Source organism: Sorex fumeus, unplaced genomic scaffold, assembly GCF_029834395.1.
Source record: "Sorex fumeus unplaced genomic scaffold, SorFum_2.1 ptg000028l, whole genome shotgun sequence".
Lineage (NCBI taxonomy): Eukaryota > Metazoa > Chordata > Mammalia > Eulipotyphla > Soricidae > Sorex > Sorex fumeus.
Genome location: NW_026606085.1, coordinates 14027217 through 14052709, shown reverse-complemented (window position 1 = coordinate 14052709; position 25493 = coordinate 14027217). Strand labels below are relative to the sequence as shown.

At 41.2% G+C, this 25493-nt stretch overlaps 1 protein-coding gene across 1 annotated transcript in view; it reads left to right on the top strand.

Moving 5' to 3' along the window:
* Positions 1–25493, top strand: part of GUCY1A2 (guanylate cyclase 1 soluble subunit alpha 2) — a 201928-nt gene that overhangs the window by 62652 nt on the left and 113783 nt on the right. The window contains exon 4 of the mRNA XM_056115229.1: positions 2370–3088. Within this exon, the coding sequence (XP_055971204.1) occupies positions 2370–3088 (719 nt within the window). The remainder of the gene's footprint in view (positions 1–2369; positions 3089–25493) is intronic.

Sequence of the window (25493 nt, the reverse complement as noted above, 5' to 3'; positions counted from 1 at the left end):
CCTCTGCCCTTCGCTCTGGGCAGCACCTGACTGCAGTGTGGCTACTGGCCATTACCTCAGATGGTCCCTGGAGTCTTGGCAAGAGTGATCCTGAGTGATCACAGAACCAGGAATAGCCCTGAGAACAGTAGGGGTAGCCCAAAAGGCCAAAAACAACCAGAAAAGGCCATAATGTGAACTTGGGTAACAGATGAGACTCCAATTCTAAGAACCAGCTTTTATGGATGGGTCTAAGTGGTTCCAAAGTCAGTTTCAGTGGCATGTTGATTGGGAGCCAAGTTTGAGTCTTTCCTGTCTTGCTTTCTCTCTTCCCTAGCAGAGAGCTAGACAGATCGCTGCTATTATTGGGGAAATTGGCACTGTTGTAAAGTGTGCAGCATATGCTCAAGGGCAGTCTGTAATATGCCACTGTGAGACACGTGATGATGTTTTTATCTTCGTCGGTGACTTTTTCAGCTGCCTTGAACATTGTGTCTAACACTAAGACTGGTAATTTCAAAGAAAGGCTTCATGGTTAAAGGCCGTTCTCACTCTGGTTTTCCTACTTTTCATTTTACTTTGCTTTTCTGAACTTCGTTGACATTGTGACTTCATTATTGCCACAATGGTTAGACTCTCCAGTAGGCTTCCAAGAATAAGTTGATGTGTTTTGAGTGTGTTTTTTTTCCCCCTCACTCTGGGTTGGGAGAACCCTTAGGGAATAACAGCGGAGGTGGGAACAGCTAACTAAGTCACAGAAACCTAGACTTCTCTTCATTCTAACGCAACACTAGCAGAGGAACCTACATGGTAAGGTTACTACTTGTCCAGACAAAGCATTTGCAATAGAATGGTTTATGTAGAGACTTTCCTTAGTGCACACACCCAGACTTTTTGCATTTGTTGTGTTCTTGTGGGGGACATGCATTCTCTTCATATTGTTCTGAGATTGTGCTTGGAGTGATATTCAACGAGATAACGCATATCTCTGATCCTAATCACTACATGGACTTTTGTGAGTGTGGATGTATAAGTGCATGTTTACATATGTTTATTATAATTTATTACAATAGAGTTCCTTTTCACATAGCACCTGCAAGTATGAACTGAAAAAATCTTAACGACATATAGCATTTTCTGGTAATACACATACACCATTCTTGACAGTCCTTGTGTAGCAGAGTAGGGGAATGAATGCAAATCTTATCACATTATAACAGCTCTAACTCACTGTGTTATTTATTTCTGTGATCTAGCTCACCTTCATGACTTCTCCTGAAATGACTAAGCTAAGGCCTTTAGTTTACACTTGGTCACCTGAAGTCTTTTCTCAGGCATGTAGCTGCTCCTACTCGCAGATTCCTTGTCTGGTCAATAGTTCCCACTTAACAATTAAATTTTGATAAGTAGATTATGTCTTGGACATAATATAGACAATTTTTATAGGGCTGGAGCCATAGCACAGTGGTAGGGTGTTTGCCTTGCGTGCAGCCAGCCCGGCCTAGCCGGGTTCGATTCCTCCGCCCCTCTGGGAGAGCCCGGCAAGCTACTGAAAGTATCTCGCCCGCACAGCAATGCCTGGCAAGCTCCCGGTGATGTATTCAATATGCCAAACAAAGTAACCACAAGTCTCAAAATGGAGATGTTACTGGGCCAGCTTGAGCAAATTGATGAACAATGGGAGGACAGTGCTACAATGCTTTCTATAAATATTTTTAGAGGAGGAAATCACTAAAATATTGTTTGTTATAACTGCAGCAAATGGAGTAGAGCATGAGAAAAAAAACTGAAGAACTAATTGACAGCATTGTAATAGTTCATACTTTGGGAGTTAAGGTAGAGGGAGGGATGAATACATGCGGTATAGAGGACTTTTAGGGGAATCAAACTACTCTGTGTGATATTGTAAGGAAGGGCATGAGTCACTGGACATTTGTTGAAACTGAGGATGTCTAACATCAAGAGTGAGCCCTAAGGGGAACAAAGGCTTTTGGTTGGGACTGTGTGAGTGGAGGTTCTTGGTGTGTAATTCATGCACCACGGGAGTGCAGGACACTGTGTGGAGAGTGGGGCTTGAGCTGGGTTCTACACGTGTGGTGTCAAGATGCTATATGAAAAATATATTTACATACCGGGCAGGCTTTGAGTCTAAAACTGTGCTAAAGAATGTCTGATGCAAAGTGAATTATGCCCCCTGGCATTTCAGAAGCCTGGAGAAAATGAACTGAAATTCAGTTTCCTGTCCCCAAATGATTGATTTCCCAATCTGGGAGGTCTGTAGGCCCAAACTGTGTTGCTTGCACACATCAAGAGCTACATTCTTGGGAAGTATGGAAAAGTTAGATCTTTGTTTACGCTTCTACTGATACTTGCTTTCCACCTGCCTCTAGGTTTGAAGTTTGAGGAGCTCCAAGAAAGGTTTGGAGAGGAATTCTTCAACATATGCTTTGATGAGAATGAAAGAGTCCTTCGGGCTGTTGGTGGTACATTGCAAGACTTCTTCAATGGCTTTGACGCTTTGCTGGAACACATTAGAACTTCTTTCGGGAAACAGGCCACCCTGGAGTCCCCCTCCTTCCTGTGCAAGGAGCTGCCTGGAGGTTCTCTGATGCTCCACTACTTCCATCCCCACCAGACCGTGGGCTTGGCCATGCTGGGGATGATCAAGGCTGCTGGAAAGAAGATCTACCGGCTGGACTTGGAAGTGGAGCAGGTCGCGAATGAGAAAACGTGCTCTGACGGCGCAGACTTGGACAACTGCAGCTGCCTCACTTTCTCCATCAAAGAATGCGAGAACAGCAACAGCAGGAAGAACCTTGCCCCAGGGGCCTCACAGACGCCCGAGGACCTCAGGATCAGCATCAGCACCTTCTGCAGGGCCTTCCCGTTCCACCTGATGTTTGACCCCAGCATGGCCGTGCTGCAGCTGGGGGAAGGCCTGAGGAAGCAGCTCCGCTGCGACCCCCACAAGGTGCTCAAGTTCCAGGATTGCTTCGAGATCGTGTCTCCAAAGGTGAACGCCACCTTTGAAAGGGTCCTGCTGCGGCTGTCCACCCCTTTTGTGATTCGGACCAAGCCCGAGGCCTCTGGCACTGAAAATAAAGACAAGGTGAGTGGCCATGGATCTGAGCTGGGTGAGGGGGATGGTGGTCTCACACAGTCGCTCACCGGCTGGCCTTGCAGTTACTTAGACGAGAGAGCTTCAAGCGCCATTTACGAAATTACTGGGCCCTGGGTGTATGTAAAAAGATTTGGCTCTGTTCCCAGCCATTTTTCATAGTATCTGCCTCTTCCATTAATTTATTTCAGCATATAAAAAGAAGACATTTATTAATACTAACCACAGTAATTATAAAAATGACAGGACTCACTGAAAACCTAATACTATAAACTCATGAAAATTGCCCTGGTTTGTGAAACTGAGAGAAATGGTGAGACCGATTTCAGTGCTGTGGGGCCGGTGGTCATTTCCTCAAAGGAGCACAGGTAAAGGAGACAGCTGTATCTGGAATAGATTCTCTTCGACGTTTCATAGCATAGGAACACTTTATTCATAACCTATTTCTGTCTTAGAATGCCAACTAATGTATTCCATAAAAAGTCCTGGAAGTCTCAGGACTACTGATTAGTTCTAGCATTGAACTAGAGAGTCATTTCCTTTTTTTTTTCCTTTTTGGGCCACACACAGTGGTGCTCAGGGGTTCCTTCTTGCTCTGCACTTAGGAATTACTCCATTACTCCTGGCGGTGCTTGGCGGAGCATATGGGATGCTGGGGATTGAACCTGGGTCGGCTGCGTTCAAGGCAAAAGTCCTTCCCACTGTGCTATTGCTCTGGCCCCTAGAGAGTCATCTCCACAGGACACGGTCCCTCACTCTTTGAAGGAATACAGTGAACACTTAACATCCTCACTGTGAATTGCTTTGATTCTCTTTTGGGAAAGTCTGGGTTTGTTTTTGTTTCATTTTTGGGCTCACCCAGGTGTGCTAGGGCTCACTTCTGGCTCTGTGTTCAGGTATCACTCCTAGTGAGCTCATACGGGGTGCCAGGGATAGAACCTTGGCTGGCTGCATGCAAGTCAAGCTCCTTACCTACTTTACTATCACTCCTTCCATCCATCTGAGTTATGAGTTATGCATAAATAATAAAAACGCAATTTAAATAAATCTTAGAATAGTTGAGTTTAAGCTAGCATTTTTTTGCATACAAAGTATTTTAAAGAAAGTTCAGCACTTCAGTCAGTAATAAAATGCAAAGAAATAAAGCACATCTATTTTCAGTATGCTTTTAAATGATTTGAAAAGAAGTTATTTTCTGGAATAGACATCTGACTGCACATTCTGTTTTCCGTAAACTTCTCTCTAATGTTTCACACAGAATAAAGTTATTTAAGGCTATTCAGTTTGTTCCGAAGCATTTTGGGAAGCTTTCGGCTGCCAGAGATGACCGCACTGCTCAGGGCTATAAGGAGGAAGAGTAGCAGAAGCAGCCCTCAGTGATGAGTGCCTTGCGGACACTCCTGAGTGCCTGCAACAGTGCCTGAGGGAACTTCCCATGGGCAGAGCTAAAGGCATTTCTCTGGAGTTTCCATAGTATTAGTGGCATCATTCATTAATTCGTGTCACTTTGAAATTCGGCAGAAAATTCTTAATATACCTGAGAAGAATTGGATGATAACCATTTATTCAAAATGACCAAATCAAGTGATTCAGGAGAGTCTTTCAGTAATGACTTAGGAACATACAGGCATAAATCCTAAGATTCTGATTTAGAATATTTCAAAATTTTAGTGTGATGAGTTTTATTTGTACTTATATATTATTTTAAATAATCTTTCACATTTGCTTATATATAAAGTATGTATTTAATAATTCCCCATTTTTAAGCTCTTAACAATGGAATGAGTTGTTAAATGTGTATTTTGGTCCATAATTTATAATTGCTTTAAAATTAGAATTGTACTCATTATGATTTAGGGATCGTTAAAGCTCTTGGTTCTATTTTATAGAAGTACAATATTTGAGTAGGAGGATTTGAGAATTTTGGCCTTTGAAATTGAAGTTAATATTCTTGAAAATATGCCCGAAGTAGAATATATTATTACCAATTTTCAGTGCTTTGTATATCTTTGTAGATTTCAGGAAGATTAATTCAGTTTAAAGTTATTGTTTCAGATTTTCCTCCCTATATTTCATCTGGCTTATATTTCTATTTAATTTATATACCGAGGTAGGAATTAGACATAATGAAATGATGACTCAAATGTCCAGACCTCCTGCCAGTACTAATATTGAGGAGCTGTGCTCATTACGAAGGTGCAGGTATAGCTCGGACCCTCTCCTGGCAGTTTAAAAAGAAAGCAGCAGGGAGCATTTTCAGTGAGAGAGAGGACTGAGCCGCTGCCCCTGTGTTTATGTGTCTGTTTGCTCACTGGGGACACTGGGAGGTCGAAGTGGTGTCAAAGAGTGGGCTAGGGAATCTTAGCAGGATAGTAATGTGATGGCCAGATTCTTTGGTAAAACATGGAAGTAAAAAATTCAAAATGATCCTAGGCATTTAGAAAATGAGGTGAAAAAAAACTTTAAAATAAAATAATCACCTAAAAAAAAATTCAAAATGATGATGGTGTTTTGCTGATCAATTTAACCCTGCTAGATGACCTCCCATAACTTCTTACAGAATACCTGTTCTTAATCATTGTTGCCTAAAGTCTTTAATTATTTGGTCAGCTTTGATAAGAAAGTGCAAATTTATAGTAATTTTGGAAATCTGTTGCAGATGCTGACAGTGAAGACTTTTATGGTGACGTGACTATTTTGGCCATGCACATCACACTAATGAACCAATGTCCTTCCATCCAAAATAAAAACTTAGAATCTAATTGTGTAGCCATATGTCAATTAATGACTTGCACAATGAAATGCTTTGGCTGCACTTTGATCTTTGTCATTGTGTGTTGTCCTCAAGTGTTGGAGTAGGGAATATACCTGCGAACAGTATCACACTGTGGTGATGAGTTACACCTTAGTTGACTGCCAGAAACAAGGATGCCAGGGATCCCCCTCAGATGTGGGAGGAGTTGACTGGCTTCCCTGAAGGAACTTCCCGATGGCTCAGTCTAAACTCAGATTCCTGTGACCTGGTTTCTATGAGCTCTGCAAATGGTCATCCATATTCTTCTCTCTCCTTCTCAGTTTTCTGTGTTTAGCATTCCTGTATTTTCATATTATTTTCCACTTTCTTTCCCGTTTCATCTTTCCTTATCAGATGTTAGCCATCAAATAAATGTGACTGAGTTAATTCATTATTTAAAAAATAGACCAGGGACCAGAACAGTAGTTGCATGCAGGCCAACCCGATTTTGATGCCTGGCACCCATATGGTCCCTCGAGCCTGCCAGGAATAATTCCTGAGCATCTCTGGGTGTGACCCACAAACAAAAGCAAAAATTAAAAAAAGAAAAGACCAACATTTGGAATGAAGAATGAAAAATCAGGCCATACTTGTTTGTTTTGTGTATCTTTCTGATGGTTCAAATCTAATATTGATTTGAGAATTTAGAAGTTCCTTTGAAGCCCTGCATTTGAATTTGAGGGATAAAAATGTTGCAATCCAGCATATGTTTGGGCATTTAGATTTAGTATAAACCAAACACACTGAATCTAATTAGATTCTAAAGCAGGAACTGTGTAGATAGGGATGTCAAAATTGTGTTTCTTCGCATTATAAGGTCACAAGATGTAGAGAAAGTGCCAGCAGGCGGGAGGGAGAATTGTCTGCCAGCCATTATTTTTGTTAAGTTTCTATAGTCTGCGCCTCAGGTTTATTTAACTGGAAATTAAGAAATGGAGACTTATAACTGATATTTTTTCATCTTGTCAGTCTTCCTTTATACATATAAGGAAGTAAAGTAAAGGCCCTCCCGTTGTTCATCGATTTGCTCGAGCGGGCCCAGTAACGTCTCCATTGGAGACTTTGTTGTTACTGTGTTTGGCATATTGAATACTCTCGGTAGCTTGCCGGGCTCTCCGAGAGGGGCGGAGGAATCGAACTCGGGTCGGCCATGTTGGCTGCGTGCCAGGCAAACGCCCTACCGCTGTGCTATCGCTACAGTGATTTGCCTTGCACGCAGCCAACATGGCCGACCCGAGTTCCTTTATGCATATATGTATGTATATATATATATGTGTATATATATAAATAGATATATGGGCTCTCATGAACATGAAGCTTCCGATCATTTCTGGTTTATTCTAATTCAGATATATTTTCAGGGGGCACAGGGGTATCTGATCAATTTTTTAAATCATGACTAGCTCATTCTGTTGTCAAGATTAAGTTATAACAATTCTGATCATTGAGCTGTTTTGTCTTTGATAGTTGTTATGTAATATAGCACTGTAGCACTGTCCTCCCATTGTTCATCGATTTTCTTGAGCGGGCATCAGTAACGTCTCCATTGTGAGACTTGTTGTTACTGTTTTTGGCATATCGAATACATCATGGGTAGCTTGCCAGGCTTTGCCATGCGAGTGGAATACTCTCAGTAGCTTGCCGGGCTCTCCGAGAGGGGTGGAGGAATCGAACCTGGATCGGCCGTGTGCAAGGCAAACGCCCTACCTGCTATGCTATTGCTCCGGCCCAATAATCCATGTAAAATGTCATGTAAAAGGTCAGTCCCAGGACTAAGCATGAAATAAATCAGTGTGCATTACCGTTACTTCTACCCACTATCAATAACTATCTTTTCTTTTCACATACTTCATTCTTCTATCTTCCCCCCATAACCCCTGCCTTACAGTAGACAGAATTGGAGTTGGTAGCTTTCGTGCCTTTTGAGGAACACTCTAAGCCCACTGAACTTTCAGGCTTGCACTAGTGGGTCTGATAAACACTGGAAGTGACTGTGAGATCCTAGGATCACCAGCTGTCACCCCTTTAAAGATATTACCAGGAAGCCAGAGCCATAGTACAGTTTCTGGGTGTTGCCTTGCATGTGTCTGACCCGGGTTTGATTCCTGGCACCCCGTACCATCCCCCTAGCCTGCCAGGAGTGATTCCCAAGTGTAGAGCCAAGACTAAGCCCTGACACAGCCCAATGGGACCCCTAAACCAGAATTAAAATATTCCCAGCCTTCTTTCCAGAGTCACTGGAGTTTGCAATCAAGATTTTATTATCTGTGTGTCTTAGAATCTTTTATGTCCACTTGGCACAGCGCTTTTCTGTGCCAGTGGCTTCCAAAATAAAATGAACTGATTAGCTTAGGCACAACCTGAAGCAGCAGTGGATTTTGAGAAACAATAAATGTGTTCTTTGAATTATTTTCAGTAGCAACGCTTCAAAGAACTTTAATAACATGATGGAAGCAGTCCAGCATTTGAAATGCATCATCTCTGAGTCAGGGCCCTTGCTGTTACTCATCTTCACTTTGGTTTCAGGGACTGAATTAAGAAGAAGCATAACGAGAACACATTTCTTTGCAGCCCCCAGAAGTAACTTTACAAAAGAAGTTTATCTCACTGATCAGGTGCTACAAAACAAATGTTGGGGGTCAATTTTCAAAGTATAAATGAGGAATTAGCCTCTGATTTTATTTGCCCAAATCAGTTTCTAAATGTTCTTTTTAACCCCCTAAGTATATGCCTTTTTTTAAAAGATGACTGAAAAAATTTAATATATTTATTAATCTCATCACTGGTAGTTTGCCAGGCTTTGCCACGGGGCCCATCTACTCTCGGTAGCTTGCTGGGCTCTCTGAGAGGGGCGGAGGAATCGAACCCGGCTCGGCCAGGCTGGCTGTGCTGCAAGGCAAATGCCCTACCGCTGTGCTATCGCTCCAACTGTAGGGCGTTTGTCTGGCTCGCAGCCAGCCTGGCCGAGCTGGGTTCGATTCCTCTGCCCCTCTCGGAGAGCCCAGCAAGCTACCGAGAGTATCTCGCCCCACAGCAAAGCCTGGCAAGCTACCAGTGATGCATTCAATATGCCAAACACAGTAACAAGTCTCAAAATGGAGACGTTACTGGGCCTGCTCAAGCAAATCGATGAACAACGGGAGGACAGTACTACAGTGCTATTTTGTGTTTACATTTCTCTAGACCAGTTCCCTGACCATAAACTACTGTTAATTTTACTCACATTTATTTGAGATATTTCTTAATAGCTTACTCAAAAATAAGTTTTAATAAGTTATAATAGGATCTTGAATAACCAAATTTTACTGATGTAATATTGGTTTTCAAGCGTGTAATTATTGCTGCTTTTGGGGTACATTATCAGACCACATTTAACACATTTAATAATTCCACTAAAGTAAGAGTTCTGGCGAGTTCAGCCTTTTTCATCTCCCATCAATTTTCAACCTTAATTCTGGGGCCAGACACTAAGGGTTAGTTTTTATTAGACATTTTCTAGTCCTCTACTTTATTTCTTTACATACCATTGGTGAACAAGATTATTTAGTGTTTGATTTTCTCCATTGTTTTCACTCAGTCTGACACCCTCCAGTTCCTTCCATGTTGTCACAAAAGGAATGATTTTCTCTTCAAACTGAGAGGTATTCTGTGTAGACACAGACCCCAACTTCATCTCTTCAGCAGCTATTTCCGGTTCTGGCTGTGGAAATAGCACTGCAGTGAACATCGGTGGGCTTGTATCTCTCTGAGTCATTGTTCTTGTTTTCTTTTTGGCCAGATGCTTCTGCACAGGAGTAGAATTTCTTTGGCTAGAAGTGGAATTTCTGGATCAGATGGTAGTTATAATTTTTATTTCTTTGAGAATTCTCTGTACTGTTTCCCATAAAGATTGAACCATTTTATACTTGGGTCCAACAATGATTGTGGGTTAATGAGGTCTCTTTTTTCACCTCATTTCTACCAACACTTTTTTTTGAGAAATGTTTAGTCAGCTCTTATCCCTGTTTTTGTCTTGTTTTGTTTTGTTTTTGATGATGATGAGCTTGGTGTTAAATTTTAGGACTGCTATATGTGTCTTGTACATTGTTTTGTCAGATGTCTGGTGAATTTTTCTCCCATTCAGTAGTATATCTGTTGGAAACCTGCTAGTAACAATTTAAAAAATTAAAATTGAATCACTGTCTTACCTGGTACTCAAAAGTGAACGCAAAGTAAAGGTTTAGATGTTAGAACAAATTATAAAACACATTGAGGAAACATAATAATTTGCCTCCATTGGCAAGAAAAACATAAGTATATAAAATAATTATATCACCTATCACTAAAATTGATTCCCCTTTAAAGTATAATGTGAAAGAAATTACTGTTGAACTGACTGTCTTTTAAAGTAGGTTGAGTTTTGTTCATTGTGGTACTAAGTACAATAGCCATGAATCAGAAATAGCCCAATTGTCTGATGACAGATGAATGAAAAAGTTGTGATATAAATCCACACAATGGAATACTATGCAGCTGTAAGAAAAGATAAACTCTTTCAGTTTGTTGCAACGCAGATGGAACTAGAGAGCATTATTTTAAGTAAAACAAGTTAGAGGGAAAGGACAAATATCAGATGGTCTCATTCATGTGTGGTAAAGGTTAAAAAAAGGTAAAGGCCCTCCCGTTGTTCATCCATTTGCTCGAGCGGGCCCAGTAAAGTCTCCATTGGAGACTTTGTTGTTACTGTGTCTGGCATATCGAATACGTCATGGGGAGCTTGCCAGGCTCTGCCGTGCGGGCGAGATACTCTCGGTGGCTTGCCGGGCTCTCCGAGAGGGGCAGAGGAATCGAACTCGGGTCGGCCATGTTGGCTGCGTGCAAGGCAAATGCCCTACCACTGTGCTCTCGCTCCAGCCCTTGGAATAATAAAACTAGTATTGTTACTGGAAGTTATTGTTTAACTGCTGGCTGACCACTGTTACTGTAGACACGTGCCAAAACATCTATGTGTAGGCTATGTGCAGCGTGGTGACTGAGAGATTAGGGGGTGGTAGGAAGAAAAAGGTCAACAGGAAATGACATAACATCTGTGGTGGAGGGTCTCAGGCCCTTTGGTGAAGGTGCACTGACTTTCTACATCAAACCCACACACATTTAGTACTACTTTAACCATGTCATCTAAACTACAGTAAAAATTCAGGTTTTCTTTTCCTTGCTTTTCCCATACCTTTCAGTGCTCAGGGATCACTCCTGGCTCTGTGCTCAGGGCTCACTCCTGGTAGTGCTCAGGGGACCATATTTTATAATCTTAAGTGTTGATTAAGTTCTTCCTTTGCTAAATTTTAGTATCATCCGTAATGTACTTTAATATTTAAAAATCACTGTCTACTTTTTATTTATATTATGTATTTATACTAGATCATAATTTACTTTTATGGAGGTACATATTTTTATGTAAGGCACTTAGAAGTATCACTTGATCACTTGACTTCCCGTTAATCGTCAATTTGCTCGAGCGGGCGCCAGTAATGTCCCCATTTGTCCCTGTCGCGTGCTAGTGTAGCCCAATGGCGTCTGTTCGCTCTAGGAACATGAAGAGCCTCAAACCGATCGTTCATGATCTTGATGAAGAAGTCTGACCATCTGGTAGGGGAGCGGCCACGCGGTCTTTTGACATCCCGTGGAATCCAGTCGGTAACAGCTCTAGTCCAGTGGTCGTCTTTCAATCTCATTACGTGACCAGCCCATCTGATTTTTGACACCTTGGCAAACGAGACAGCGTCCCTGATTCTTGACCGTCAACGGAGGTCGGAACTCCGGATTCTTTCTCTCATTTGAGTGAAACGTGATATTCCAAGCATAGCTCTTTCTATTCTTCTTTGGGAGACCTGAATAGCGTTCTCATCCTGTTTGCGTAGGGCCCAGGTCTCTGAGGCATATGTTAGTGCAGGAAGAACAGTGGAATCAAAGAGATGTGCCCGGAGCTGGAGGTTCTTTGTCCTCTTAGCTATTTCTTCGACGCTCTTGAAGGCATTCCAAGCCGCTCTCTTCCTCCTGCACAGCTCGGGTGGCAGGTCATTTGTCATGTTGACTTCTTGACCTAGGTACACATAACTGTTGCATTCGGAGATGGTCGTTCCGTTGAGAGTGAATGGGGCATCAGGAACGAGGCTGTTTCTCATAAACATTGTCTTCGTAAGATTCAGCTGTAATCCTACCTTTCCACACTCACGGTCGAAGTCGGCCAGCATTTGTGTCACTTGGCTGATGTTTGGTGTTATTAAAACAATGTCAGCAGCAAAGCGGAGGTGGTGTAGTTGCCGACCATCTATCTTCACTCCCATTCCTTCCCATTCCAGTCGTCGCATGATGTTCTCGAGGGTGGCACTGAAGAGTTTCGGTGAAATGGTATCACCCTGCCGAACCCCTCTCTTGACATCGATGATTACTTCTTTGTAGAATGGTGAGATCCTGGTAGTGAATAGAAGTATAGAAGTATACCTGGAGTATTGAAAGATACAGATCCCGAGTATAAATACAAGTATAGATACAGAGCTTTCAGTACTCCAGCGTTGTTCCAGGACAGTTTTCTTCTACCACTGATTTATGACTGTGATGGTCTGGAGGTGTAGAAATATTAAGGATGCTGTTCTAAATGACTTGCATGAAAATATTCATGAAAAAGAAGTGGAACTAGCTTCAAATATTTGAATCAAATTGATGGATTCTGTGTGTTGTTTATTTTCCCCCAAAAAGGATAAATCAGAATCAAACAGTAGACTGAGAAGGAACCAGATTTTGTTTCGGAGTAAGAGAAAATTTACAACAATGAGAAATATTAATGGAGGTTTATTAATTAATTATTAATTAATTCAATTTTGCTTATGTGATAGTGAGCCATATAATACTTGATGCTTCAAAAGATAGTGACGATGCCTGACGTATATTTTATTGAAGATTCATAGAGGGTAACTCCAGCAACTTCCAAGTGAAGAAATACCCATTAATTTATTATGCTAATTTTAGGTTGGAGCCATAGCAGAGTGGGTAGGGCGTTTGCCTTGCATGCAGCTGACCCAGGTTTGATTCCTCGGTCCCTCTCAGAGAGCCCAGCAAGCTACCAAGAGTATCCTGCCCGCATGGCAGAGTCTGGCAAGCTCCCTGTGGGATATTCAATATGCCAAAAACAGTAACAACAAGTTTCATACAATGAAGACATTACTGGTTCCTGCTTGAGCAAATTGATGAACAACGGGAAGATAGTGCTAATTTTAGGGGAGTGGACTACCATCCCTGTTACAGACTTTTTGCACCATTATGGAGAGCTTCTAGGCTATTTTCCTAGCAGACATAATTTAATCTGATAAAACAAATTAATTTGATTGGGGGGGCTCCCAAGCGGTACTCAGCAGGTGTGGGGACCCACCTGTGCTTCTCATCCAGCCTGGATGCTGGTTCAGAAGCCGAGGGGCAGTGTTGCCTGGTCCTGAGACACAGGAGATACCTGAGATGCCCAGGGGCCGGAGAGCCTGTGGGCCACATCAGGGATGCTTGGGGGATGGTGGATTCCAGGGGTTGAACTCTCACATGCCTCCTGCACTGTCTGAGTCCCCTAAAACTAATGAATTTCTGAAAATAGATTTATCAAATTTATAAATATGCTCAGCAATCTATTCTAAAACAGTGCCTAGCAGGATCCTCCAAAATTTAGCTTAATAATGTGTCTTTGAAATGCCACTAATTTGGGGATATCAAATTGACTAGACAGTTTTCACTCTAAGTTTCTGTGAAAACCTGATTCTTATGGTATATTATACATAAATACAGTAAATTACTATGTTAAAAATGTTTTCTACTTATAGGAGTACTTTATAAGGAAGTTATTTATACTTTCAAAATCTACAAAATTGAATCTTTTGGAAATGCTGAAGTAGTAAACAAGGCATTAGAATATGAATATTCAACAAGCTTATTATTAGAAAACCAATGGCCAAGTTTCACACTTTTAGCTTACTGATAACCTATTCTGTGAGATAATATGCATGTTGGGCTGGAGTGATAGCACAGCGGTAGGGCATTTACCTTGTACGTGGCTGACCCACCCGAGCCGGGTTCGATTCCTCCCTTCCTCTCGGAGAGCCCAGCAAGTTACCAAGAGTATCTCGCCCGCACGGCAAAGCCTGGCAAGCTACTTGTGACGTATTCGATATGCCAAACACAGTAACAACAAGTCTCAAAATGGAGACATTACTGGGCCCGCTTGAGCAAATCAATGAATAATGGGAGGGCAATGCAGTGCAATATGCATGTTATTCTTATGTAATATTTATATTCTGTATAAAAGGGCTGGAGCAATAGCACAGCGGTAGGGCGTTCGCCTTACAAGCGGCCAACATGGCCGACCCGAGTTCGATTCCTCCGCCCCTCTCGGAGAGCCTGGCAAGCTACCGAGAGTATTCGATATGCCAAACACAGTAACAACAAAGTCTCCAATGGAGACGTTACTGGGCCCGCTCGAGCAAATCGACGATCAACGGGAGGGCCTTTACCTTTATAAACTCAAAAGGAAATGAAACTTAGTAAAAGTAATCTTCTCCCTCGCCAAAGTGCTGTAATAATTTGTTCTCCATTGTCCAGACTGTCCTCTTTCTCTCGGACCCTTCCGACAGCTGGGAGCTGGCTGCTTTCACAGATCTCCATTCCTGAGCAGGCTTTCCAGGTCTGTCTTGTTAAGTGCCTCCACATGAGCACTGCCTTCCTGAGTCACAGCGTGTCACGTGTCAGCCCCAGACTTGGTGCGGTGCCCAGACCTCCTGTCCTTGTTCAGCCAGCATCCTCCTGCTTTATTCTTACACACAGGGCTTTTGCACTCGAGTTCATATGATTTAGTTGTGGAAAGGAATGAGGAATTTTGTTTTGCATCAGTGAAATGACTAGTTGCGGATCTTTGGTTGGAATCATCAGACACCACCATGAATGTTTTCTCTGTGTTTGGGGCAGGGCCCTCCCCACTAGTGCCTAGGCCTCTGTGGAGGAACCGAGTCCTGGTGTGGACCTGATAGGATCATTCTCGGCCCGTGATGAGGCCCTGTTTGGCCAGGTTGTGCTGGAGGCCACCAGGGCTGCCCCTGGGGGTCAGATGGGCTCCCGCCCTTTGAGCTGGCTCCCCCGCCCAGTGTTCTCAATAGACACTTTCTTTGGGGCCTTTATCTTTCCACAGACTCACCTGAAAAGAATCAGTGTTCTAGATAGTGAACTGAGTGCTGCCAGAGCTCAGTTGAGACAGCTGCCTCTTGCCTGTGACATAACCATTCAACCCTGCTTATAGAGTCTTCTCGAAGTTGAGGTAGAGAATGCATGTCCGTCTAATTTGTATCCCTGGCTCTCATTCGCTATTTCCCAGGGGGTGGGGGGAGAAGGGCTGACTCTGACTCTGTGCCAGCCACACACCTAACTCGACATCAGGTCCTTCCGTTCCCTTCACTTAGAGTCGCCCGAGACCTGTTTACCATTGACACAAAGACCATTTAAACATTTAAACATTTTTACAAACACCATCAAGCACTCGGTGTGTGATTGAATGATTCGGTAATTTCTGTTTGTTAAGGCTGAAGCATGAGAATAAAAGTGACTGCATTTTGTAAAGGACTGTTTAATTGTGAGATGTTATTAGATAAATTTCATTAATTACTGACTGTTTGAATATTCACTGCTAATATTGAGTAATTTGATTAAGCAGTGTTTATTGAATTCCTGTTATAATTTGCCTAGCACAAAATGAAAATGGAAAAATAAAATGTTACAAATAAAATCCTAATGAAGCGATTTCCTGATACTTGGTCCCTATTTGTGACTAGTTCAATTTCAGTCATACATAATTCTGAACATTAGTAATTCAGTCTATTATATTCTCTTCCATTTTGACATGTTTTTACAACAGATATTCCAATTTTGACATCAAGCTTCTTTAGTCATCTTTATTTTTATTTTTTATATGCTGACTATATTCAGTCATGATTCAAGGTCATTTATTGAACTCTTTATTACAAATGTGGGAGTTCAGATTTGAATAGGGTACATTTTCAGCTCTCAGACTTTATTACTCACCTCCAACATCATGCATGTTTTTTGTTGTTGTTGTTGTTGTCTCACTAAATTGAGAGCCAGCTATTAAACATGACCTATATATTCTCCACCTCTGTTTATTTCATCTGCTATAGTTGGTAGCAAAAGAGAAATTCAATAATCGATTAACTGAATAAGTGGTAAAGGCGATTTAAAAAATTTTAATTATTTAAATTCCTTTTACATGAGGGAATATATCAGAAAACTATGTGCATAAACATTTCTTTTTCTTCTTTGGCCTCACCAGCAGTACTCAGGGTTTATTCCTGGCTCTGTGCTCGGATATTACTGCTGGCACAGCTCCTGGGGCCATATGGGGATTGAACTTGGGTTGACCATGTGTAAGGTAAACGTAAATCTTAAAACAAAACACACACACTGTCCTCCCATTGTTCATCGATTTGCTCAAGCGGGGCCAGTAACATCTCCCATTTTTTTGATACTTGTTGTAACTGTGTTTGGCATATTGAATACGTCACGGGTAGCTTGCCAGGCTTTGCCGTGTGGGTGAGATTCTCTCGGTAGCTTGCCAGGCTCTCCAAGAGGGCCGGAGGAATCAAACCTGGCTCGGCCCTGCTGACTGCATGCAAGGCAAACGCCCTACCGCTGCGCTATCGCTCCAGCCCAAATCGTAAAATCATCACATTTTTTTTGTCCTACCTGGTAATCTTCAGGTGCTACTCCTAGGACGTGTTGCTTGGGGCCCCTTCCCTCCTGGGCAGGGAAACGTGTTGACAGAGGGCCCTTGGTGCTAAACGTGTTCACCACTTAGAGCTATTCCAAGCCCTCACATTCTCCTTTTGCCTTGGAAGTTTAAGCAGTTTGCTACTTCTTAAAATTCCCATTTAATACTTGCAGAAACAGAGGCATGGTAGCTGTGATTTACCACATATTTGGGTGCAGATGACCTTTCCTAATCATCGTCTGCCTCAAGGTTATTTTATACAAAAACAGTTTGGGCAGAAGCAAATTGTCAGAATATGTGGAGTGTGGACTGTTCCAAGCTCACACAGAGTAATTCCTTTTTGTCTTGTTTCAATGATTTTCATTACTTCTTGAGAATTGACTTTGGGCTAGTCACTGCTAAACGTTGAGGAGACAAATGATAACCCACCTGTTGTTAGTGAGTCTCCAGAATACTGCACAGTAGGACGGGGTTCACTGTGTGGACACTCAGTGTGTCAGGGTTTTTGTGCTCGTAGAGCAGTTACTTGGTGCATGCTTGTTTGCTTAATGTTTATCTAGTGCTTTGTATGTGTGAAGCCTTGGATGAAACACTTTATACAATCTCATCTAACTGTTCTGACAGCTGTAGAGACAAGTCACTGTCTTCTTCACCTTATAGGTAAGAAAATTTAACTATTGTATTTTTGGGTCCTTCCAAGAGGGACACTGGCTTGTTGTGGAAAAATTGGAGGACACAGAGAGTAAGAGAATGACATGTTCTTATTGGTTAGGAAAAGATGAAAAAGTTTATTTAAGCTATATTCTTAATATTATGGTTTTTGCTTTGTTTTTTGTTTAACCAAAATTGTTTTAGTCTTTTGCTTATGATTATTACTTTGGAGCTTTTGTTTTGGGTTTTTTTGGTCCATTTTGTGTTGGCATGTGTCCCTAGGAATATGAGGAAAGGAAAGGTCATCTTCGAATATTCCATTTGGCTAGAAGTTTGGAAATATCTCTTTGATCAGGCCCAGTAAGGGTAGAAATCACACTCCAGTTCTGGTCTTGGAGCATTTCAGGATACAGAAAATTGAGTTCAGTATATATGGAAATAATGAGAAATCCATAAACAAGATTTAAAAATAGGTGATTTCTGTGTTCCATTCCTTTTCCCATGGTGTCACATAATTACATTACATTGCACATGACATCCAATCTTGTGATCTTGATAGATTTGACAGGTTTTGGGACATATTGTTTGCATTGGATTGGTTATAAAATGTGAAAAGAGATCAGAGCTCGGATCAATCACAATAGTCTGAATATAATAACATTTTTGGAGAAAACAGTCTCCATGGCTTTCTATTATTAGAATGCCATTGATTTTCAGTATTTAGTGTAATACTGAAGTACCATTATTTAAGTAATTGTAAGTAGGAGAGCCTAAAATGGGGAAAACCATGCATATAACCTTTTGAAAAATAAATGGGATTTTGTTATAGTCAGGTTTATTCAGTTTTGTGAAAAGAAAAAACCCTTAATATTCTGTTCATTTGAACTTAATGCAAATTATTGATTTAAAGCAGCTTACAGAACTTTAATGACAGTGTAAGAGTCATATGTAAGTATCTGATCATAAATTTCTCATTTATTTCCAGTGATATAAGTAAAGCAAGTGTTATGTGAGTTTGCTGCTTATTAGCTCAGTTCTTGTCCAGGTCTGGGTCAAAGTGCCTGACTTAAGTGCCTTGTCTAGTTGAAGGCAACTGTTGATAGCATGACCTGATTTTGCATTACCCATTGTGATGTTATGAAAATAGCTGCTTGTAACTCTGCATCACTTCATGTTGAGTCTCAGAATGATCAGTTTCTCAAGTTTCTCAAGCTCCTGTCCATGAGGTATCTTTTTAGAGACTGCCTCATCCAGCTTGCTTTCCCGTGGGACACATGAGCTTTGGCTCTTCACTTAGTTCTGAAACTTGAATGCCATAATCTTGAGGTGGTCTTGCAGGAAGGGTTGGGAATGTTTGACGCGGAAACCAAGTTTTCATGGTTAAACCTGATTCTCTCTTCTCCCCAGCAAATACATTTTGCCTTACTGCATGTTAATAATCAAGTAGCACTCCCAGCTAATTCTGTTTTGTTTTCGTGGTTTTTTAGGGGTCTTCATGCAGTGATTCTCCTGGCTCTGCACTCAGGGATCACTCCTGAAGGGGGTTGGGGGAACATATGGGGGCCTAAGGATCAAACCTGGGTCAGCTGTGTGCAAGGAATGGGTCTTACTTGCTGTACCATCTCTCCAGCACCCCCCCCAATCATTTCGAAGTAAACTTTTAAATCAGCTCTTCTAGTTGTCTTTGAATTTTATCTTTGTATAAATTATTTACCACTGTTAAACTTCATCTTCCCAGCTTTAGCTTTACTGCTCTAGTTATTGAAATGCATTTAAGGCTGATTCTATCATTAGTATGTGAGCTCTTTTTTCCGAAAAGCCATGTTTTAGCATGCTTTCAAGAGTGGAAGAATGGAAGAGAAGAAAGAAAACAAAAGGAAATCCCTGTCAGAAATACATTTAGGGGCCGGAGAAATAATACAGTGGTTTAGGTACATGTGGCTGACCCTAATCAATCTCTGGCCCAGTTGGTCCCCCAAGCATTTTTTGATGAAGACCTGGAGATCCCCCCAGCACAGCAGGGTGACCTGGTAATCCTCAGAAAAGCAGGGCCTGTGAGGCTCTGCATTGGAGGGGCCTTGGAAGCTTCTGTCCACACAAAGGCCTAAATATGGACTTTTAAAATAATATCTTTATTAATAACTGCTAAAATTTACAGGCAACCAAGATGCCTTTCAGCAGGTTACAATTAGTAAACTTTAGTACATCCAGACAGTGGACTGCCTATCATTTAACTCTAAAAGGAAATGAGTTGAAATAAATGACTCACTTTCTTTTATCATTTTTATTTATCAGGCTGTGACAAGACCCGGGAGAATCTTACATATTTCTAATTGAAAGAAGCCAATCTGAAAAGCATGTAGCATGTATGATTCCAACTATGAAACATTCAGAAAAAGACAAAATTAGAGAGACAATGAAAAGAGAGTGCCAGGGGTTGCCAGGGGTTAGGGAGAAAGGATGAATGTGTGATACATGGATGATGGATCTGGCAGTGAAATTGCCCTGTATGAGGCCATGAGGATGGATTCAGGCCATTGTGTATTTCTCAGAACCTACTGCGTGTGCAACACCAGGAGTGAATGAATAGGAGCGGGAAATGTGCACTTGAGGTGATTATGCAGGACTCATATAGGTTCATGGGCCATAGCATTTGAACCCATCTAGAGAGGGATGCTAGGAAAGGCTGGGCCTGGTAGGGGGGCTGGCAGGGAGAGGAGTGATTCATGAAAATTTCTGTGATTCAGCCTAAAACGGCTTTGAATATTTCACTAAGAATGCCATGAGTCTACGTGAGTGGTGTCTCGCAATTTCAAAGTAGGTAACGAAGACCGTGCCCTGCCTCTGCGTGATTGTCTCGGGACCCCCCAGGTTGGAGCACTGTCCTAGTTTAAAGCGTGCCTGTGCCAGAGGCTTGCTTGAAAAAAAGTTTGGTTGTGGTGAATAACCAGTTTTATGGTGGGAAAGTTATAGGAAATAAATACTTTGAGGTCGAATGAAATTTAGTGCCTCGGGGGAGAAATTGCATAGGGTAATGGGTGACCGTGCTTCTGTATTTTGGTGCAGTAGAATGCCTTGACGGGTCATGTCACACGGAAATGTAATACAAAGAAAATCTGTGTGATTGTTTCTCTTGAGACAGTTCAGGCAGGCTCGGTTGCTATATTGGATCAGGAGAGGAGGCACCGCGGTTGAACTGAGAAAATTGGATCAGGCCTGATGGTGTTGGAGAGAGAAAGAATGAAATTGATTCTGGCTGTGAAAAGCTTTAGAAATTGGCAGGCTTTTTTTTAAATATAATTTTTGGTGGATGCAGTAATGGTTATCTTTAGGATTTTAGTTCAATCAATTTAATATTATGCAGAATTATATTTTATCATTTGGAACTATAAAGGATAAAATGATAGTTTGGAAGTAGAGGAAACTGTTGAATTGGGAGACTGTGGGGCACTTTCTCTTTACTCTCAATAAGGTAGATTCTCAGTGGGAGGCACCAAGTAAAATTTTCTTTTTCTGTAAAGGTGATGGTAGGCCAAATAAGTTTGGGAATCCCTGAATTAGAGACTTCACATCTGAAGAGACATTGCAAGTTCTAGCTTCATAATCAAGATTTATATACATCATTATTATTATAAGGAAAATATCAATTGTTATGAAAAACTGGGACTAGTGGGCATCTGATGGCCTTTGGAGCCTCCAAGTAACCAGTATGAAGGCATTGGTGTTTTAGCTAGAATTGCTTTTGCTCTATCTGTGAAAATGTCAGCATGTAAAAAAGGTAAAGAGTATCTCAGTGTTATTTTTGGAAGCAGTTTTGGCTTGTGGGTTCTCTCAAATTATTTCTGAAACTCCTAGAAGTCAGTGATCGCATTTGAGCTGGAGAGGTTTGGACTGAAGGTTGTCCCATGGAGCAGGACAGCCACACGCCTGCTCTGTCTCCTACTGGAATTGCCTCTACTCCCCTTTTATGGCTAAAATTATATTTTAAAAGATTTTTTCTTTCGATTTTTACTAAGACACTGTAATTTGCAAAGTTGTTCATAATAGAGCTGTTTGAAAAGTTCCCAGATTCCATGGAACTGGGAATATTTCTATGCTAAAGTTTTGTTTTCTCCTTTAGAAAAATTATTGAAAACAAATCGCATGCTTTTTGAAAATAAGGGTAAGAATGAGCAACAATATTTAAAATTAGTGGTGGAAATATTTCATACATTTTCTTAAGATACACTAGTACTGATATAAAACCTGGAGAAAGGAGAAACGGAGGTGTTTGGGGAAATTATTTTTAGAAAGGTTATCTTTAGTAGTAGCAAGGTATTCATTCCGATTTACTCTGGATGCTGTGTTTGAGCATAACTTTCTTCTTAGTTTCTGTACCAAATTGTGCTGTGTAGTGATGGTTGCTGGATCAATAATTATGTTTGGTTTTTGTTAAAACACAGCAATGACCAGATATCACAGAGTGAGACAGGATAGTTCTCATAGGACATATGGGTATATTGTAGGGCTCCATGCAAGTCCTGAATTGTTACTGTACAGAATTCAGCTCATGAGGACTTTTTATGTGGTGAAGGTCAATACGTTTATTACAATTTCCCTCCCTCCCTCCCCCCCCTTTTTTTTTGTGATGCCAAGGCTTAAACCTAGAGCCTCACACATGCAAATCAAGTGCTATATCACTGATCTGCATCCCCTACCCAGAAGGTTTTCTTACAAATAATTACTCCCTGTATTATTTAAAGAAATGACTGCAAATACTTTATTTCAATTCTAGGGGGAGAAAAATAGAATTTTAAACACAGATTAGACAAAACTACTAATTGCTTGAAATTTTTCTCTGAAGCTGTTCTGGCATTCTGTAGACAGAGCCCAAGTCCTTTAATTATGTCTGATTAATTTACAATACATAAAATGCACCCCACACTTGTTCTATTTATCTCTCCATGGAAACAGCATGCATTGTGCTTGTGCTGCTACTAAATTTTTTACATGCGAACATTTCCACTTTTAAATGTAACAATATATTCTTATAGATTATTTTGTCTCATTTGAGCTCTTTAAGGAAATGAAGTAAAATTTAAAGATCTCTTAAAACTGCATTTGGAAGGAAGTAAATTTTCATTGCATAGATTGGTTTCCTTGTCCTCATCAAATGGTTTTTGCTTGTTTATTTTCTAATGCTGTTTCATAGACTTTTCTTGAAAAAAAAATCATATTTGGGAGATCCCATTGGATGCAAAGTGTTTTTTATGTACAGATTCCACAATACATTTTAATTACAACTTTCTTTGAGATTTAATTACTGTTAATTAACACAATTTGAAATATGTGACAATGCATTTGTGTTTGTGTGTTAGTTTGTGTGGGTGGTGGCAGTTGCTAGGACCATACCAGGTGGTGCTATGTGGGCACGGCCCCCCATAGAGGGACCTGTGGGAAATGGTCAATGCTCATGGGCCACTGCACCACTCCAGCCTGAACTTAGGGGCCTTGACAATCATCATGATTATGCTGAGGGACCAGGCCTTTCTTGGTGGTGTTCTGGGGATGTCACGTGGTAATGGGGATTGCTTTCAGGCATTGTTAATGCAAGATTATGTGTTTTGCCACTCCAGCCATGCTCCATATAGTTCTTTAGTGGACATTTTTTTTCTTTCAGTGAAGGTTTAGGTTCACAACGAAGTTGAGCTAAAGAGTAGTTTCACTGCCTTAAGAATTCTCTGTATGACTGGAGAGATCATCCAGGGACACAGGAACTTGTGCTTTATATTTGCCTGATCCCTTGTGGATCCCTGGCACTACCAGAAGAGAGCCCTCAGCACCACTAGGTGTGGCTGAGTATGGCATGGATATACATGGCATATTGTGATAATCACTGTGTAAAATATATGTGAGTGTAGTATAAATATCTCCAAATTCTCCTTGTTGGAGTTTGAAGCATAGTCATAAAACAAAGATGAATGTCAGGTCATCAGATTTTCAGGATGAGGGATGGGCTTTATTTTCAGTGTTATGGGACTTAAAAGAGGCCCGTGGGCACAGAGCAGAGTGACTCTTAGATAGACAGTGCCATTGTGGTTCACTTAAAAAATAATTTGCCTTTTTCTGATAACAAACATATATCAAAGAAAAACATTTTTCCATACCCAAACACCAGCTTGTTGAAGTCCGCTTGTTAGCTAAAATGATACCCCTTGAATATTCAGTTTTCATGGATTCTTCTCGTGAGAATCTGAACGAGAGTTGTCAGGTCTCTAGTTTGGCCATATTTGGGTATCAAAATTAATAAAACCTTAACATCACATCCCTAACTGGTAAGTTGATTTCATTTTTACATTCTTTGTTTACCAAGTATATGGTTTTGTTTTTTTCCTCTGAAATTTTATTATTTGGGAAGTGAATTTTGTAGGGAAATTGCAGATAGTCACTCGAGTTGGACATTCATGCTCAAGGGGCATCAGAGGTTTGAGTCCTTCCTGCATAAAAGTTCCCCAGAATCCTTCTGTGGGTGCCCAGTGCCTCTGGGGTCCCTGCTGACTGGGGAAACGTGTTTCCTCTGGAAACAGAAGCACCAGCACGTCTGGGAGAGAGCAGCGACCTGACATCAAGCAAATCATTTCTACTCTGGGTTGTTTAATGGCTGCTTCCCTCTGAAAAAGCGGGGGGAAAACCAAACAGCTAGGAAGCAAAAGCAACTGTCAGCTTCTTCGGAACTTTAGAGTGATCTCCCACATACCTTTGTGGTTTTTTGCCAGTTTGGGCACTGAACCCATGACTGCCACACATCCCTTAGCTAAGCCACAAAACCAGCACAGAAGATGATGGAACTGTGTTTGTGGTAATGACACTTACCCTCTCAGCAGCATCACTGCATCCCAGTAGGGCCTTTACTTGCTCTCAGGCAGTGTCTGTGACAGAACCACACTGCTGACTGAGGTGTAGATTTCCCAGTTGTATATTGTCACTGAATGAGATCGCTTTCTCTCCTCACTCTTTTCTTCCCCAGTATCGGCTTGACTTTGTAGGTGGTTGGCAGCTCTCCAGTTCTGGTCCTTCATCTGGATTTGATCAAGCTTTGTTTACTCTTTTATCTTGGACCTCATGAGATCAAACTCATTTACACGAGTGAATCACATATGAATACATGAGGGATAGAACTTCCAGAATTTGCTTTATTTTGCCCTTGATATCTGGAACCAGACCAGAGTGATCTGAGGGTAAAAGGTGGCTGGGATAATGGGAGGGACAAGTCTTCCGTGGAGTGAGGATTGAGTTGGATTTCTTGTTGCTCTGCATGCAGACGAGCTCAGGGATTAGCTCTCTTCACCAGTGCTGAGTCACCAGAGCGTGGATCTTCGAAACGTTTTCCTTCTTTTCCAGTATTCTTCTTTTTCTGATTGTTTAGAATATCAGAACAGGCATTATTTTGATATCACGGTGAAACCAACATATCAGTGGCCTAGCTTTTGATACAAAATCAGCTACAAACTGGTCTATAATAAGATTTTATTTGATCTGACTTTTTAGGTTTTGAACTTTTATTCATCTGAAAAATTTATTAAACTTCATTTCTCTTCTGAATTTTTTTTAATGTCCCTTAGTATTCATGCTGATTACATGATCTAGGATTTAGTTTGTTTTGTTCTGATAAATGTGTTATAAGATGCTTGTTAGGTCTATATTTGGTTTTGGATGATACAATACTGAGCAGTAAATTTTAATTGTGTTTCAAGAGGATTCTGGACACACTGAAAATTTAAAGTGACTTATCACTTAATCACTTAATCCCCGTTATTCATCGATTTACTCGAGCGGGTGCCAGTAATGTCTACATTCATCCCGGTTGCGTGCTAGCGTAACCCAATGGCATCTGTTCGTTCTAGGAACATGCAGAGCCTCAAACTGATCATTCAGGGTCTTGACGAAGAAGTCTGACCATCTTGTAGGTGGGCGTCCATGCGATCTTTTGATATCCCGTGGAATCCAATCAGTAATGGCTCTAGTCCAGCGGTTGTCTGTAAACCTCATTACATGTCCAGCCCATCTGAATTTTGATGCCTTGGCAAATGAGACAGCATCCCTGATTCTTGAGCATTGACGAAGATCAGAACTCTGGATTCTCTCTCTCATTTGAGTAAATCGTGATATTCCAAGCATAGCTC